This window comes from Phragmites australis, chromosome 5, assembly GCF_958298935.1.
Source record: "Phragmites australis chromosome 5, lpPhrAust1.1, whole genome shotgun sequence".
NCBI lineage: Eukaryota > Viridiplantae > Streptophyta > Magnoliopsida > Poales > Poaceae > Phragmites > Phragmites australis.
This window is the reverse complement of record NC_084925.1, coordinates 9,327,919-9,347,010: the sequence shown is the minus strand read 5'-3', so window position 1 is coordinate 9,347,010 and position 19,092 is coordinate 9,327,919. Positions and strand designations below refer to the sequence as shown.

Sequence of the window (19,092 nt, the reverse complement as noted above, 5' to 3'; positions counted from 1 at the left end):
TTATTTTAGTATTGCCTAAGACAATGAGGGGGAAGGATAGCATATTTGTGGTTGTGGATCGATTCTCTAAAATGGCACATTTTATACCTTATCACAAGGGCGATGATGCTACAAACATAGTTGATTTATTTTTCAAGGAAATCGTTTGACTGCATGGAGTGTCTAATACTATCGTCTCAGATTGTGACACAAAGTTTTTGAGTCACTTTTGAAGATCATTTTGGAATAAATTGGGGACAAAGCTACTATTTTCTACTACGTATCGTCCCCAAACTGATGGTCAAACAGAGGTCATCAACCGCACATTATCGACCATGTTACGGGCAGTTCTAAAGAATAATTTGGGGGTGTGAGAAGAGTGTTTAACACATATTGAATTTGCTTACAATAGGTCGGTACACGCCACAACCAAAGTAAGTCCGTTACAGGTAGCGTATGGATTTAATCCCCGTGCTCCTATTGATTTACTACCTTTGCCTACTTTTGAAAGACTTGATTTAGATGCTAAGAAGCGTGCTGAGTTTATTCTTAAGTTGCATGAAATAACTAAAAAAGGATATAGAGAGCATGACTAAAAAGTATAAGATTGCTAGAAGTAAAGGTAGGAAGGAAATAAAATTTGAACCGGGTGATTTAGTTTGGTTACATTTGAGGAATGATAGGTCTCCAGAACTAAGAAAATCAAAGTTGATGTCTAGAGCTAATGGACCATTTAAGATAATTAATAAAATCAATGACAATGCATACAAATTGGACCTACCTGCAGATTTAGTCCCACGTTTAACATTTCAGATTTGAAGCCATATTTGTGAGAAGATGATGAGCTTGAGTCGTGAACGACTCCAATTCAAGAGGGGGAGGATGATGAGTCCATGGCTCATTCGGATACAATCAATACCACAAATAATCCTTAAATCATACAAGGTCCAATTACAAGAGTACGCGCACGGCAATTAGACCACTAGGTGAACTCGTTCCTTGCTGTTCATGTTTCCTGTGATGGATTACTACTATATTCTTGTGATATTTTATTGCATAGGAACTTAGGAGAAGCACCACAACCTTACTCGGATGTCACTCCTCAAAGGCCAAGTCTACTCGGACTCAAGTCTGAGCTCTAGTCATGGTCGTAGTCGTGGTCGTGGTCGAAGTCGAGTGCCAGGACAACACGTCAGTAAAACAGGCATAACTCTCTTATACGAAGTTCGTTTTAGGTAATCTTGGATATTCTGGAAAGCTTACAACGAGCCATTTTCAATGGATATGAGCTCAACCAAATATTCCTTATAGTTTAGTCAGAGTCAAAGGAATAAGGTGCTGCATCACCGTTTTGAACCCTGCCGGGTTTTGTAATCGTGTCGGAGTCGGAGTCTAGGTTGTGCACGCCTCTCTCCATGGTTACACAACCTTCTATCGACCTCCCCATGCCCCTATATATACACAGTAGCCATCGTAGTTTAGACTTGGGTTTACCTTAGATTATTCTGTTTAATACAGTTTCGCCGTTTATCGATTTGTTGAACCCAAAACTCGAGTGCTTCATTGGTAATTAGCAATATTCAGATTGCATCTATCTATTCTTGCTTGTGTTCTTGATTTGCTTGCAGTAAAAGCCTTCTTGGAGAGGTCAACCACGTCTTGGCACGGTTGATAACTACGTAGTAGTGGTGTAGTGGTTGCGAGGGTTCTCGATCTGTTATGGTTCGAGCCTTTGGATCATCAACGTCAAAACTCCATCAATCGACTTAGCATATTACATTTGGAAGATCGGGCAAATGCGCATCAGCATCTACATGTTGAAAGAGAAGTGGGCTAAGTGCTACATATTGGACATTGTTACACTAGAGATGCGAAGTACACAAGTAAGTGAGAGCTTAAATAATGCATTGAAAGGCCATTTGAAATCAGATATTGACATCATTAGGTTCCACAAACGTGTGGAGCATGTTGTTGAAGATAAGAGAGAGAATGAGTTACAAATTGAATTTGAATCTCGAAAGGAAGAGCCAAGGATTATGATGATGACCCCTATGTTGATACAAGCAGGTAAGCTCTACACACCTGTATTATTTGAAGTCTTCCAAGGCGAATATGAAAAATCCATGGTGGCCTACACAAAAGATTTAGATGGAACTGATGAATTTTTCATTGCAATTAGAACTCTTGAAGAGACATTTACACTTGAAGAAGAACACATGGTTACTGTCAATGATGCTGATTAGTTAGTCTAGTGTAGTTGTCGACTCTTTACGAGAATTGGTTTGTTCTGTAGACATGCCCTGAAAGCTCTCGATTTGGTCAGTATTAAGGTATCGCCTGAGTGAGACATTTTGAAGCGATGGACTCGAGGTGCACGGTCAGGAATTATCCAAGAGATGCATGGGAGGGATATAGTTGAAAATCCCAAGGTAGGTGCTGCACTTCGGTACAAATATATCTACCAAAACTTCCTTCATTGGCTTCGCGAGCTACTGATTTTGAAGAATGCTACATGCTTGTGGAAGAATCACTTCATAGAATTAGTAAGTAGGTAGAAGAAAAAAAATCAGAGAAACTCCAAATGTTGATGCTGAAAAGTCTAATGTTCAAGACCATTCAATTTACATGGGCAATTTGCACATGTGGATGGTATACAGAAAAAACAATGCCAAAAAGGTGGATCAAAACGAAAGAAAAGTTGGGTTGACAAATTTCAAAAAGCAAAGAAGAACAAATTAAGCAAACCTGTGCAGTAAGAAAAAAATGAAAGCCAGATGACTGAGTCACAAGCATATGACATAAACATGGGTGCTACTATAGAAGGATATCAAAAATATGAATCACTTAGTAGCTATACCAAGCTTCTTATGGTATGCTGACACATTTGTTGAAACTAATTTTTTTAACCAAGGCATTGAAATTTAATTTGACTATCTTGTTATCTTCTTTATAACCTCTCTGTTTTTCAGAGTTCAAATGTTGTTCAAGATGTCAGTAATCCTTACTCCTTTGAAGGGTTAGATGGGTGACACTTTTAGAAAAACTTCGATGTAAGTATGGGTGAATTTTCCAACTAATTCCATTCAATAAAGAAATTATCAGCTTCAAATGATTTTTGTTTGCAAAATCATGGAGGGAAGGTCTCATAAAGTCAACTTTTGGGTGATGCAAAGCTTTTGTATATGAGATTAGGAATAGAAAACATTAATGGCTCTGAGTTTAGAATATTCTCTTTTGTGTTACTTAGTATAAGCTCTTTGTATCACGGTGAATGCAAAATATCTACAGAATACTAATTATTGATGAAGATATGTGGGTTTTCCTTTTGTTAGTATATGCTCTCATGCAGTATCTTTACTCAGTAAGTAGCTTAAAGTAGTAGATGTGCACTCGGTTTGATCTGGACCATTCTCTCCTTGCTAGAGGGTTGGATCAAGACCTACTGCTTAAGTTGCAGTAGTAGTTATGACTGCACCTGGGAGTTCAAAAGTTGACAAGAACAATCTGAAACGGCCCAAGACAACACAACCGATCTGGACTATGATTCCTCTCTCTATTGTGAAAAAGCCCTGTCTTTCTTTTGGCCCATCATACTACAGTTCTGATGTTTCTTGTATCTTAGTTCAAACTAAAATTTGCATCGGAGCTTGTGATCAAGGGGTCAAGAGATCAACCGATAAAATAGTTCCTGGACGGAAATCAAAGGTACTAGCAAATATAGAAAATGAAAGAGGTAAAATAATGTTGTAGAAATCATCCAAGTTCTTTCGTAGAAAGATCAGCCAAGAATTAGATGGACGAAAACAAAGAGAAAAGGACAAACAAGAACAACAAATATACTATGAAATATGTTATGGGTAGGTACTTCCTCCCCGATCAAAAGGTAAATGGCATTGCAAGCTAGGTTGTATGGACTTAACATTTAAATTAGCACCCATATCTTTAGAGTATTTAGACTAGATACACAAGAAATATACTTTGAGTTGCATTGGAAAGTATTCCCAAACTATTATAGTTTCACAATATTTTAGTATCTAGAATTGCAATAAAAGTTAGAGAGCATTTTTAGAAAGTACATGTGTTCAAATAGGTCTATGAAAAAAAAATGCTCAAGGCCCACAAGCTACTCCAGCTTGGTGCGCTCTTACGCTCAATTGGGGATTGGCTCGAGCTTGAAGCTGAGCTCGTGAGCTTAACAAGATTGAGCTTCAATAATGTGGGCCCAACCATTTGTCCACACCATATGGACATCGCAACGGCGAGATTAGTCTAGTCTTATTTGGCCCCACGTATTCCACTCCCAAAATCTAGATGCAACTTGAACTTTAACCAAGCTTTTATACAAGACCAACAATAGTTTCTAAGCATTTTCAAGCTTTGGTTGAGCCTTCATCTAGAACATTTTTATATTAAAATGCAACTGTCGATCTTTATCAATCTAACTCAAGACTATTTGTGATTTGCGTAAGCCGAGCTGAAGAGTAGCTCTACGTTGGAAGGCAACTTAGACTCTGCCCGTTACCGCCCAATCGAAATCCCACTCCAGTTGTGATATGAAGGAGGGAGCAACTTGCAATCTCCCTTGTTCGGATCGGGATTCTCTAACTTCACCTGTTCAACGTCATGGTGTGCAGTCGACCAGATCCGTTGTTCATTCCATCTAACGACTAGCTCAACTTTGGCCTCGACGCATGGCTCACATGACTTAGAGTGCCTAGTAGAAGTAGAGGTGGTAGGGGCAACACCGATGATGAGGGGAAAGACAACAATGCCTAGGCTTTGAGGACGAGAAAAGGCAAGCTAGGAGGTGAAAATCGAGTAGGCCTCGAAGCTGCGAGCTGACCCCTGTCTTTGATTCGCTCACTCCCTCTGCTTCTCGTGCTTCGCTAGCACCTGGCTCTGTTGCAGGCTTGCAGCATAGCAACCATAGGCATATATGAGCAGATGAGGAAGCAAAGCAACTAAAGAAGATTCCCCATGATGAAGTCGTACGGGATGTGATTGTTACCTTTCTCGAGGCTAAGGGTGCCTAATTGGGTACCTTAATTGGCATAAAATTCAGAAATTTGGAGGAGGCTTAGATGTTCAGGGTAAGGTGAATCTATTTGTGGTGCTGATCGCGCCTTAGCGCTACCACCGATGAAGCCGGCCACACCGAGCGCACATAAAGAATTGGTGCTGCTTCCCTCATGCTGGCGTCCGAGCGGCAGGTGCAGGTAGGGTTGAAAACGGACGGGAACAGTCGGGAAAACCCTCTAACCGTTTTCACTTTCACATTTTATCTCGAAAACATAATCAAAAACAGGAAAATCGGAAACGAGTACAAACTCAGGAATGTCGGGATATCGAAAACGAATTAATCCAAACGGAAACACGTCGGTATCGGTCGGGAACCGGTAATTCAAACCGGACATAACCGATCAATTTTCATACACTAGATGTTTGAATACTGTCACACTAGTACACCACATTCAACCGTGTTCGTTCACATAATGACATATGAGTCACAAATAGATAAATTCACACACCAACACAACATAGTCACAATAATAGCCTAATAGGAATATAGGATAGCAAAAGTGCAAAACACATAGACAAATATTCTTCTATGTAGCCGACAGCTCATCACTCATCAGCATCATTCATCATATTTGGATCACTTTCTGTTTCTTCTTTCTCCTCATTCTCATTCTCCTTCTCCTACATTTCAAACACGCAAAACATGAAAATCAGCAGCACTAAAATTGAAGCAACATTGTTAGCCATATAGTAGACAGAACCTCAAGATCACTAAAATTGAAGCAACAATGTTGCATATTTTATGAATAATCAACATTTTATTAGCCATGGCAGTAGACAGAACCTCAAGATCACTCACAATTGAAGCAACATTGTTAGAATCTAAAAATTCAAAGCGAAAGACAAAGCCAATAAACAGTTACATTAGTAAAAGAAAAAAAATCAATCCTTGCACAATTGTAACTAAATAAAGTATCACCTTTTCTTGCGGCCTTTACCCAATCTTTAGTGCAAATCAAAGCTTCTACCATCTCTGGATCAAGACGACTACGGTAAGGATCAATGACACGACCACCAGCACTAAAAGCAGACTCAGATGCAACCGTTGACACTTGTATGGACATCACATCATGAACAATTTGTGAAAGAATAGGATACTCTTCTCTCTTGTTCTTCCTCTATGCTAAAATATCAAATTCACCACTGATCTTCAAAAGTGGATCTGCCATGTATTTCTCCAACTCATTTGACTTGTACATATCAGGTTCACTTGTATCATATAAGAAGCTTGCTAGTTCATCATCTACATTTTCCATTAACACATCACCTCTGTTACAAGTTTCATGTGCTTTACTCTTTGTTGTTGAAGATGAAGGTGCAGAAGTAACATAAGATTGATACAATTTCTTTATCACACTAACAATCTCATCAAGTTCAACTTGATACATATCACCATAGAACTTCTTCATATAGAATTCTATTAACTTTTTCTTGTACCTAGAATCAAGAAAGCATGCCACAGCAAGAACAATGTTGGATTTCTTCTAATATTTCTCAAACTTTGTACTCATAGCAGTTGCCATTACACTAATAGTAGTGTCCTCATTAGCACACCATTCAGCAAGCAAAATCTTTATCTCACAAAAACCTCTATAAAACAAGTTTACAGTTGGATATGCAGTACCAGAGAGAATGTTAGTAAGATCATAGAATTTCTTCAAGCATTGAAAAAGTTGTAGTGCCTTGTTCCATTCAGCAGGAGATGAAGATATTTTCTCGTACTTACAGCGATTTGAAGACTTAAGCCTCACAAAAGCAGCCTTGTAGTACAAGACATCCCTCAGCATTAGATAGGTTGAATTTCACCTTGTTGAAACATCAAGTGAGAGACCCTTCGATATGTCCAATCTAGACTCAGTAGCACACTTCATAAGTTCCTCCCACTGCAATGGAGAGCTCTTCACAGCTAGCACAAGTGCTTTCACTTTGTCAATTTCCTGAAATTACTTTCAATCCATCTCTAGCAAACAGATTAAGTATATGACAGGCACATCTCACATGAAAAAATAGACCTTCACAAACTAAAGAAACATGAACATTCACATTGAGATAAGAAATTATATCATTGACTGCTACTTCATTTGCACTAGCATTATCCAAAGTCAAAGCAAACAATTTCTTCTCAATGTACCATCTAACCATAACTTCAGTGAAGGTCTCTGACAACCTTTCACCAGTATGCAGTCCTTCCACATGAAAGAAACCAATAATTCTCTTCTGAATATGCCATTCTTCATCTATCCAATGAATGGTGACACACATGTATGATTTATTCTGACATGATGTCCACATATCCATGGTTGCACTAAATCGATAATGGACAGTTTTAAAGTATGCATACAACTTCTCCTTTTCTTTCAAATATATGTCTATTATTTCTTTTCTAACAGTGACACAAGACTTGATTGGAAAGCTTGGGCGTAGGGACTTAATGAAATCAATAAGATATTCATGCTCAACTATATTGAAAGGGTACTCATGCATAGTTATTGCCAAGTAAAATTTCTTTACGCTAGCTTCTTGATCATACCTATAAGTCTGAACATGAGTAATGTCACTTCCATGATCTTTATCAACTTTGAGCTGTTGTTGTCCTTTTACAATACTATGTGCTGACTTTAGATGGTTCTTAAATTCAGTGGTTCCATGGTTTCTCTCAGCTCTATATTTGGTCTTGCAATTTGGGAAATTGCAATATCCCCACAACTGCTCAAACTTCTGCCCGTTCACCACTACTACCTCTTTTTTCTTGGTAAAGTACTGCCAGACTTCAAATGTGCACTTCTTTTGTCTCTTTCCAATAAGCTGAGGTTGCTCTTCCTCTTGCTCATCAATACAAATAACATCTGGAGTTGCAACTACATCACCAGTGCCACCGCCAATAGTTCTATGTGCATCTTCACTTGGCACAGAACCCCTCTCACTCTCAGATGCTGCAGGAGTTGAGCTACCTGTAACATTCGCACTTGCAGGCCTCTTACATTCTGCAATATATTATAGACCAAATGAGAGACAAATAACAAATTACATGAGACCAAATGTTTCTCAAACTTTTTACTCTAGACCATAATGCAGAAACATTTATACAATTGCATAACTAATCCCCCATCACAGCTCACGATACATCTAGAGGGAATTTACCATTACATTGCTTGATCAAACAATTACATCTAAAGGGAATTTACCAGCACAGTGGCAATTGGCAAATGATCAAACAAAGACAAATATCTGAAAGTACTGCACAATATCCATCTCATATGAGCTTCATGTTCTGAATTTAGCTGATACACTACTATATTGCAGTCTAAAACCTAAATTGTGTCTGATGCAAACAAAAAACAAACCTATGTTGGTGGTTACAGCAGCTCGTGGCGGCTCCAAGAGAAAGGGATGGGATTTGTCTCCCGTTGGCGGCATCGTGACTGGTGTGAGGCGTCAGCGCGAAGTAGGGGGCCAGCGCAAAGTAGGGGGCCAGCACGAAGTCCGGTGGCCGAGGGTTGCCACTAGGCAGGACAACGACATGTAGCGTGCTGAGTACCGGGCCTGCCGGCCGAACCACGGCCCCGCGCGCTGGCTGGGGGCAGTGCGCGGCTAGCGCTGGCGCCTGGCTGGGGACGGCGCTGGGGACAACACACTAGCTGGGGACGAGCGCTGGGGACGGCGCGCTGGCTGGAGACGGCGATGGCTGGGGATGGCACGCAGGCTGGGGACGGCGCGCTGGCTGGGGACGGGCGGCACTGGCTGGGGATGGCGCGCTAACTAGGGACGGCGCAGGCTGGGGAAGGCGACAGCAGTCTGGGGCGAACCGGCGAGGTAGGGCTATATGGGCCCGCCGCCTGCCACCGGTAGATCTAGCGTGCTGCCGCCTGCCGCCTGCGTACGGACTGCAGAGCTGGAGTCCTGAGGTAGCGCCTTTGCGGACTGCCGGAGCCTGACCATTGGGCTAGCCGGCGGCCTGTGGTGTGGGCTGTGGGCTGAGCTCATATTGAAAACGGGATTTCGGCAAAAATATCCCGAATAAAAACGGTATTTCGAAAATACGGCTGGGATAATAGAGATATCGTTTTCGATACCGTTTTCGCATCGACTTTCCCGTTTTCGAACCGTTTTCGCAGAATTCCAAAAATATGTAATTGGTTCGAAAAAAAATAGAAAACGGGACGGAACGGATGGGATTTCTCCCGCCCGTTTTCAACCCTAGGTGCAGGCGTGCAACGGTGGGAACTTCTCTCAGCGAAGACCAGCGATGCCGTTGGATGGAACGAATAGTTGATCAGATCAACGGCACGCCGTGATGTCAGACCCCGAAGTCAGAAGATCCGATCCGCTCGTTCACCCACCCAGCCGCTGAGACAAACAACGGCATCTATCAAGGCTCCTGACATTCACACCGCCGAGGCCGCCAACGGTAAACCTGTAACGCCTCCCCATTTTATATCCTCAGAGCCGAAGAGAGAGAGAAGGAAAGCCGTTCTGCAAGGGAGATTCCAAGTGCCAGCCAGACTGACACATTGACCATGTCCCCCTCCCCCACTGCTAAACTCCTTTCGGCTGCCCCGCACTCCTCGAAATAACAAGGACGTCCCTCCAGGGGCACAAGTGTAAAATCCACACAGCGTCGTCGACGCCGGCGCGCTATTTACGAGACCGCCCCGTCCTTGTCCGGAAAAACGCCTCCTTCCCGTAGCACCGTAGTGGGTGGCGGAAGAGGAATAAAAAACAAGGGGGAAAACGGCAAGGGGCGGCTCATGCATGGCGCTGCCTCCCTAGCCTAGCCCCCCCCCCCCCCCAACCTCATCACCGAGGAGAGAGAGAGGGAGCTCCATTTCAGCGTCTTCTCGGCAGTCCTCCCTCCCCACATGGCCCACCCCGCCGACCCGATGCAGGTCGACCAGACGCCTCAAGCCGCCGCCGCGGACGGCAAGGTAAGCGATATTTCTCCGCCGCGGCGTGTGGTTCCGGCTGCGCCGGCCTCCTGGATCTCTCCGCGCCCGCTTTTCGTTTCCCCGCGTGGTGTTGAGTGGTTTCCGCGTTCGATCCGCCCGTAGATCTGCGGCCGCGCGCGGCGAGGCTAGGGCTGGTTGCTCCCCACCCCCGCGCGCGATTTATCTCCCCAGGCCTTGGGGATTAAGGAGGAGAAGAGTCGCTTGGCGGGGAGGAGATGCGGCGCCTGCCTTTGGGCTGGTCTTTGCGTGCGCGCTATGCAAGCGTCTCGTTCGCTGCTTGTGCTAGACTGATTGGCTTGGCATGCCGGCTTTGTGCGCCTTTGCAAGTTTTTATTGCTGTGCTAGTTAATGATGGCTTAGATGTTCCAAGTGGGGGAATTAAGCTAGTTAATCTTACTCTTGTGGCTAAGGTGTGGTGCGGTTAGCAAGGTTATGAGGTACTAATTGTTTGGTCTTGTTGGGATTGTAGTTTACTTGTATGGGTAAGGATTTCCTGAATCGTAGGGTGATGCTAGCATGCTGTTAATTCTTTGGTGCTAAGGCTTGCTGAATGAGCATTTTTGGGATGCCTGTTTGGTCCGAGTTTTCTGAAGTAAAGGTGGGGGAGTTTCCATTTCAAGCGAGTATTGTTTGCCAGAGGTTAGCTATAGTGCTCTGCGCCTTGATTCGGTAGTTGTACTGCTTTGTGACCATTAGTGATTGTTGAGGGTTAATCTCTGACAATATTCTGGTGTATACCGGACGACAGACGCGTAATCAACGTTTCCCGTGGATGTGTCTAAGAAAAATTAAGAACACAAGAATTTATTCAGGTTTAGTCCTCCCGTAGAATAACAGTTTTACGTCATGTGTATTTTCTTATTACTTGGATGAACTTATTACAGAATAAGTTCCGTCCCTTACAAGCCCGGTCCTCCTCTCTTTATATAGTAGGAGGAGAGAGGTACATATAAACAGACCGTGATAAACCTGAGACTGGTCTAACACTGACGGAGCCAACTACTCCTAGACTATGATGACGAAAGGTAGACAGGTTTGTCCTACTCTGGTCAATCGGTACGCCTTGTCCTGTCACCGCGTGTCACACACTTGCCTATGAGACCATCCTACTTGCCTGGCCATTCTACCTGTCTGGTCGTGCTACAGGCCTTGTCCCATCCGCCCAATGGCGCCATGCCTATCTGTAAGACCACGAATTTGCTCGCTGAGGAGATGTCTAGGGAAGAAAAATAATTGAGTGGATGTCATTAAATAAGATTAGACGGGTTAGGTGAGTACCTGCCCCGTAACCAGCCCTAGTCGCGGGTTTACTGGAAGGGAGATTCCAAGTGCCAGCCAGACTGACACATTGACCATGTCCGCCCTCCCCTACTGCTAAACTCCTTTTAGATGCCCCGTACTCCTCGAAATAACAAGGACGTCCTTTTAGGGGACTGGTCATGCAACGGGGCCACGATCTTGATAATATCAACTGTCAGCTGTCATTTGCCGATGTGGACCCCCCTGATAGTTAACCCCTTATTCTTTACATCGACAGTAGCCCTAAACTCCTTCGTGGATGTGGGAGACTAAGTGGTTTGCCATGTGGTCATGGTCGGACCTAGTCGCACCATTTAAGCCCCATGAGGACATAAGTTCACCTAGGGAGTGGTTGTCGACGCGGCCCACTTTTGTGGTCAGCTCAAGAAACTGCATTCCGAGGGGGATTAAACATCCGAAGAGAGTGAACGTGGGAGAGAAAAAAGGAGGATGTGGGGGAGAAAAACATTGATTGCCGCCGGACTTGAGGGAATCTCAGTTCCCCATGCGTAACCTTTCAAATTTCGAATGAACTGGTCCCCACGACGATTGAGATACCACATCGGTCCTATAAATGGAGCGTTGATGGCTCCCCTCAAATCCTTTCATCATCTCCCTTAGCCATCAAGCCTTTGCCCTCCATTGCCGTTCGTACTCCCGCTACAAAGCCTTTGCCTCCGTCGCCGTCCGTACTCCGCGCAACCTCGGCCGCATTCCAATGCCGCCATGCACCGGCTACGAGCCAGACTTCCCTAAATCTAAGTGCAATGCAGTGAAGCTGAGACAGATGCGCGAGAACCACCTGCTCCTTCACCACCTGTCTTTGAGGTATCGCCCTGGGGAGAGCGTGCTTGCTCCCCGCCAGGGGGAGATCGTGATGTTCATCTTCTTCATGGCCGGTCATGTGTCGTCCTTCTCCGAATTCTTCACCACCTTTAACTCCTTCTACGACATCTGCCACCTGCACCTCAACCCCAATTCTATTATCATGCTAAGCATCTTTGCTCATATGTGCGAGAATTTCATTAGGGTCAAGTCGTGCCTCGACCTCACTCACGCTCTTTGTCCTGTAACCGCACGCTGCACGCTCGCCTGTGAGACTATCCCACTTGGCTGGCCGTCCTGCAAGCCATGTCCTATCCACCCAGTAGCGCCATGTCTGTCTGCAAGGTCATCCTGTAGCATTTAATGTTATGGGACAGGGCACTGCACCTATGCGTTGGTCACGACTTTGCTTGCCGAGAGGAGACGCTTGAGGAAGGAAAATACTTGAGTGAATGACATTAAATAAGATTAGATGGGTTATGTGAGTACCTGCCCCGCGACTAGGAAGGGCTAGTTGCTAGGTTTCCTTCTGCGATCAGGGGACTGGTCGCGCGAGCCCCGCTTGGTCGCGCGGTGGGGCTATGGTCTTGATAATATCAACTATCAGCTGACATTTGCCGGTGTGGACCCTCCTGACAGAGCACCCCTTATTTTTTACACCGTATGATGTAATGTAATGCCATCTTAGACCTTGGAAATGTCAGGTATCATGAACTTTGGTTCTTGATGTGTTTGTTTTGGAGAGTTTGCTTGCTTTGGCTGTGCTGTCTTATCTTACAGATTGTTATCTTGTGACAGCATGGTGGTTCTCTTATTGAAGGGAGTGATCCAGTCACTGGTCACATAATCTCCACAACGATTGGAGGGAAGAATGGAGAACCTAAAAGGGTAATTTTTAGCAAGCCCATAAATTGTGAGACTTTATTGAACTTTATGCATATATTGATCTCCTTGCCAACTTGGGTTGTGTGCTTTTGTGCTTCTTAGACCATCAGCTACATGGCAGAGAGAGTTGTGGGAACTGGATCATTCGGAATTGTCTTCCAGGTACAATGATGGTTGCTTTTTTGTAAAATTTCCTCCTTTCTATGTTTTCTTAATTATCTTGATTGTATTTTTTTGTGTGTAAATCAAGGCAAAATGTCTGGAGACTGGTGAGACTGTTGCAATTAAGAAGGTTTTACAGGACAAGCGTTACAAGAATAGAGAGTTGCAAATAATGCGATCCATGGATCATTGCAATGTCGTTTCCTTGAAGCATTGCTTCTTCTCCACCACCAGCAGAGACGAACTTTTCCTTAATTTGGTGATGGAATTCGTTCCTGAGTCGCTATATCGTGTGTTGAAACATTATAGCAACATGAACCAGAGGATTCCACTTATATATGTCAAACTGTACACTTACCAGGTGGGAAATCATTTCTAATCTTTAGAACTTTTACGACTATTTATTGATACTACAATAGTTTGATGTTGTGATATTGATTTTGCTTGGTCCTTTTATGCAGATATTTCGTGGTTTAGCCTATATTCATACTGTACCTGGAGTTTGCCATAGGGACATGAAACCTCAGAATCTTTTGGTATGTTCTTTTTATACTTGACATTTGATTTAACAATATTTTAATATACATTGATATTCACTTTACTGGTTTCTACAGGTTGATCCTCTGACTCATCAAGTCAAGATTTGTGATTTTGGGAGTGCCAAAATGTTGGTAAGTAGATGCAGTATTTAGTCTTGTAGCTCTTCTGCAGCTAAATAGATCATAGTAGTTCTTACTGTTCTATGAAGGCGTAATTCAGTACTTTGATTAGCCTGCATGAATTTTAGTGATTGAAGTAGCTCTCTCTTTTTCTTTAAAAAGATATTGAATTTCAAATTTAGGAAGCTACCCCTTTTTAGAGAAAATTCTGTATATGCCTCTAAATAAGTGAAATTCCTCGCTTTGAGGCTGTGTGGGTCTGGACTCACATAAGTAAGAACTTCAGTGGCATGGGGGATGAGGGAAGGATCCAGTGTCACACAAGGGTTTTCCTTGCCTCCTTTTTACTGCTGCTTTAATGCGAACCAGTTCCTTCTGGGGTTTATCTAATTCTTATGGTTCATTTTCAGAGTTTCTAGATTTTCAAGTTTTGAATATATACAATTATAATTTACTCACTTTAATCCTCTTTTGATTCACCATCTAATCAGGTTAAAGGTGAAGCAAACATATCATATATTTGCTCACGTTATTACCGTGCTCCAGAGCTCATATTTGGGGCAACTGAGTACACAACATCAATTGATATATGGTCAGCTGGATGTGTTCTTGCTGAGCTGCTTCTTGGCCAGGTTAGTTTCTGTTCTATGCTTCTCCCACAGATGTTTTCTCTGCACCCTCTGGATATATATCCATCTGACCAGCAAACTCAGAACTAAACATCTTTCTGTTAACATGATTTTATCAGCCTCTCTTTCCTGGTGAAAGTGCTGTGGATCAGCTTGTTGAGATAATAAAGGTAATCCGTTGTTCTGCAGTACTTTAGTTCTAAAGAAATGTTCTCATTAGTGTTTGTTTTCTCAAACTGAATGTATTTGCTTTGCTGGCAGGTTCTTGGTACTCCAACACGCGAGGAAATCCGATGTATGAATCCCAACTACACAGAATTTAGATTTCCTCAGATCAAAGCCCATCCATGGCACAAGGTATGTGAAAAATTTATTGATCAGATTATTTCATTAATTGATGTAATGATCCATAACTTCAACTGAAATACCTTTATTGTTGCAGATTTTCCACAAGCGAATGCCTCCGGAAGCTATAGATCTTGCATCACGTCTTCTACAGTATTCACCAAATTTGCGATGCACTGCTGTGAGTTTTTCTTCTCCCCCTTGGCTGATTCTAGTAAAATGAAGATTGAAGAAGCCATCTACCTATCAATGATTGCCAAACACTAGTAATGACATCAAATGTTTCTTCCAAGTTGGATGGTCATATTCGGCCCATTGCTTTCTATGTTAGTTGTCAACTATTTCGATCCTCTCAATTCGTGTGTATAAAACTAGCACTGATGATTGGATATGATAGCACAGTTGGTGTGCAAACTTTCACCTGATATCCTCAAAGGAAAGACTGCTCAGTGAGTTTTTCTCCTCTTGGAAGTGACTGGACCATGTGTTAAAAAAGAATTGAGAAAGTCTTAGTTTGTGTTATCGGTCAAGAGGTTATCAGCCTATATGGAGCTTGGATGATTATACTGTTCTCAGTTGGATGTCTATTCTTTAATGTAATTCTGACATTGCGAAGATTCACTCCTCTGATTAGATATGGCTATGAACTTAAATGCATATGAAGTTAACTGTATATAGAGTGTTTGTTTAGGGGACAATCAGAGGATTTGATTATATAGAGTGTTTTTTTAGGGGACAATCATATGGCTAACCACACCTGCTGCTCCTTCTGATTGTTGAGTTTATTCCTATTTTTTTGTTAATATTGGCAGCTTGAAGCATGTGCACATCCGTTTTTTGATGAGTTGCGAGAACCCCATGCAAGGTTGCCAAATGGACGACCTTTCCCTCCACTGTTCAACTTTAAACAGGAAGTAAGTAGCTTTAAGACTGATACACTGTATTAATACCTTGCATGAGCAATTTATGTAAGAAACTAGGCAAATCATGTGAATTTTCCATCATAAAAACAGTTGAACATAAATGCTTTTCTAAATATGATGCTATCGATGTATTTGTTTCTGTTAATTTGCAGCTAGCAAATGCTTCCCCAGTGCTCATCAACAGGTTGATACCAGACCATGCTAAGCGACATCATGGGCTCAATTTCTTGCCCGCAACTGGACCATAGGGAAGGCTGTATGGTGTTTCACTTTGTGCTGCCGATGCTTCCTTGCGCGGAAGGGCGACTTGCATGCTCTCACATTTAAGATGTAGAATCTGACCATTATTGGAAAGCCAAACATGAGGTGGCGCCAGCGTGTTACATAAAGGGAGGCGGCATGTTCGCGCAGCCAGCCCTTCTTACTTTTTTTAGCACTCCAACTATATTACGAGGAGGCCATGGTGATCAGGATTAGCCAAGAACTATGTGAATAGCGGGAGGGAAGGGGATGGTGTATTGTTAAGCTATTGATGGAATGAAAACCCAACTATTGTACTTTCTCCAATGTTTAATGTTGTAGCGCGCCTGTAAGTGTTCCATATCCCCTATTGTCAGTCAATGCAATTGTGTAAATGTTATTGATGCAAAATTATATCGTGTTATGGTGATGCTCGACTTGTTTATCCTTCTCCGCAACTCCAGTCACATATTACCCCTTTTTGTTGCAATCACATATGTCGGTCTTGTTGAGCAGGGATCAGATAGTAGTTTTCGCCTGCTTTTTGCAACGAGGCTTTTTTTTTCTGACTTTCTGATAATTCTTTGCTGAACATTCTTGTGTGAAATGTCCAAGAAGTATGAAATTGGCATGTCTAATGCAAGGCAGAAGGGCCAACAATGTTATAATGAGGGAATAAAAGCCACAGTTGGGGACGAATGGGTTGTGTCGGCTTCGGCGTGGTCCATTGGCGATTGATTCTGTGGGTTCGCTTGGTTGAGCAGGTCACCTTTTATCTCTTCATCACGATGCAGACACCTGCTCAGCTTTCTCTCCCAACAGCTTCGCTGCACGCCATTGTTTTCTTCTTTGAAGCTTTCTTGGTTTCACACTGGTTGATGTGTAGTCTCCTGCATCGTTTCGGTGTTCCGTAGTCAATAATCACGGCACGTCTCCTCGGAGACATCCAATACAAAAATAATCACGGCACTGACAGGTTGGAATTAAAAATCAACAGTGCTGCAGGTTTCTAAGTGGGCAGGTGAAGCTATAGATAATAAATAGATTGTGTAGGATATATTCTGAAGATTATAGTTTCTAAGTTGAGTTGCATTTTATTTTATTTTATTTCGGGGAAAATCCACCCCACTACCACCTAGATGCTAGTAACTGGGGGATGGCTAATTCTGTGCGTAGACGAACGACGAAACGACACCAAATTAGCTAGTAGTACAGAACAAGCGAGTATTGCATGAATAGAACAACAGCATCGGCTTCGATTCTTCAAACATGTCAAGCATCCGAGCTTACTGCAACAATTTGTTTGATGCAATTTGTTCGCTACAACATCAATACCCAATCATCACGTCCAGCATACCAAACAAGGTAAGTGTCAACTCAATTGATCCATACACCACGTCCTTGAGCAACCTGATACCCAAACCTAGAAGGCTAGAACGCCAGTTTACCTAGAACATTTCCTTAAAAAAAACTTTTAAAAAAGAAGAATCACTTTATTAAGAATCTGCTTCCGTTAAAGAATATTCCAGAAGGGTAAAAAGTAAAAAAAGATCGTACAACCCCGATCCTTCCCCTTTGTTGAAAATCGGTTCCTATCCAATGCATACCCTTGATCCAGTATGTGCCTGATTTATTCATGATCTTGATCATCCACAAACGGGCCAAAATTTGCGACAAAGAGAATGAAAAACAAAAAAAAAAGGTTGTGACGATGAGCTTCTTGCTAAGAATTTTTTGGCAGCAAACGAGATGAGTTGCAAACAGGATGGACATTACGAGACTTTAGCACTCAGAATCCGACAATGGCAACCTCGCAAAACCACGCTCATAACTGGAACGCACGAATTTCACATGATTTTTTTAGGAGTTCCACGCAAGAGTTGCAAAAAGAATTACCGAGTGGTTGGGTTTTTGCTGGTTGGGGAACGGTCTCACAGACCCTTTTGGATATCGGGTCGAAGACCTCTACAGCCACTGTTTACCGATAAAGCTTATAGTTATTGTGAGTCTTATGATGTAGGAATCGTTCGACACACCGAAGGTACTCTTCGGTTGATCTGAACTACAGAAATATCTCCATTGGAGGGAATCGGCGAAGCCTACACTAGGGCTTCGGGTCTGGACTGAGGGCCTTCGCTCGGCGCCATAAGGAAATCAACTAAATGGACGCCGAATGTATCATCATAGACAAAACCATTGTCGGACCTTCGAAGGACATTCGAAGACCTTCGCTTGGTGCTACCAAGAGGACGACCGAAGAGAGGCCGAAGGCGTGGCCAAGCACGTGCCTTCGGGAGACTAAGCAAAGAGTGACCATTCATGAACCGAAGACAACAAATAGCAGAATTATAAATATGCTGGTTGTACTTGTGAAGGTACAAAATTACCCATGAATATGCTGAGAATATGACAGTTGAAGAGGTAATGTCGTAAACTGTAACGGGAAGTGGTTGGGTACGAACATCCATTTTATTCGGTTAGGGCCACTGCTTTGTTCGGTTAGGCAAGTTCTCAACACTATTCTAGGATCGAATACATGTAAAATACCCAATCATAGGAGGGGTGAATGATTGCGAAAACTAAATTCAAAGATTAGCTCACCCAAATCGAAACTCGATTTATACTCGATATTCCACTCAAAACAGAATGTACACACCCTAGTAAAAATGATGTACAGCAAGATCTGTCGGTCGGATTGCTTTCAAATTTTGTCAGAAGAAACTAGATTCAAATACGAAACTAACACAACAAGTATCAAGTAAATCGGATATTTGGATCAAAAGTTATTCCCGGTCGAAACAGACTATTTCAACCAGTATCGAGTAGATCAAAACTTAGTCGAGATAAAAAAAAGCTACTCGAGAACAAACCAAATCCACTTGAAATTTTCTCAAATAAAATACTAGATATTATAGCAAGGTTTTGGATGTATTAAACCAAGATAAAGATTCTTAGACACATGAAATTAACTGAAAACCAAAACTGAGTATGCAGAATATAAAACAAAGAGAAAATTCCGAATCAGCAACTCATCAACTTACGAAACTTGATTTTCATTGCATAGATGAGTTTACAAGATGTCTCTCCAAAGCATTCAATAAGGATTTCCATAAAATCCCAA

The 19,092-nt window shown here is 42.5% G+C and overlaps 1 protein-coding gene across 1 annotated transcript; it reads left to right on the top strand.

Moving 5' to 3' along the window:
- The first annotated feature begins 9,731 nt into the window (after positions 1–9,731).
- LOC133918709 (shaggy-related protein kinase eta-like) lies at positions 9,732–16,416 on the top strand. Its single transcript, XM_062362726.1, has 12 exons — positions 9,732–9,983; positions 12,927–13,016; positions 13,116–13,175; positions 13,264–13,536; positions 13,637–13,711; positions 13,790–13,846; positions 14,326–14,466; positions 14,583–14,633; positions 14,725–14,820; positions 14,906–14,989; positions 15,621–15,722; positions 15,884–16,416. The coding sequence occupies exons 1-12, from the start codon at positions 9,918–9,920 to the stop codon at positions 15,977–15,979; spliced, it is 1,191 nt and encodes a 396-aa protein (XP_062218710.1). The 5' UTR covers positions 9,732–9,917; the 3' UTR covers positions 15,980–16,416.
- Positions 16,417–19,092: the final 2,676 nt, after the last annotated feature.

Coding starts and splice junctions, on each gene's coding strand:
- LOC133918709 (XM_062362726.1), top strand. CDS start 9,918: ATGGCCCACCCCGCCGACCCGATGCAGGTCGACCAGACGCCTCAAGCC. Junction 13,017..13,115: donor AGAATGGAGAACCTAAAAGG/GTAATTTTTAGC, acceptor TGTGCTTCTTAG/ACCATCAGCTACATGGCAGA. Junction 13,537..13,636: donor TCAAACTGTACACTTACCAG/GTGGGAAATCAT, acceptor CCTTTTATGCAG/ATATTTCGTGGTTTAGCCTA.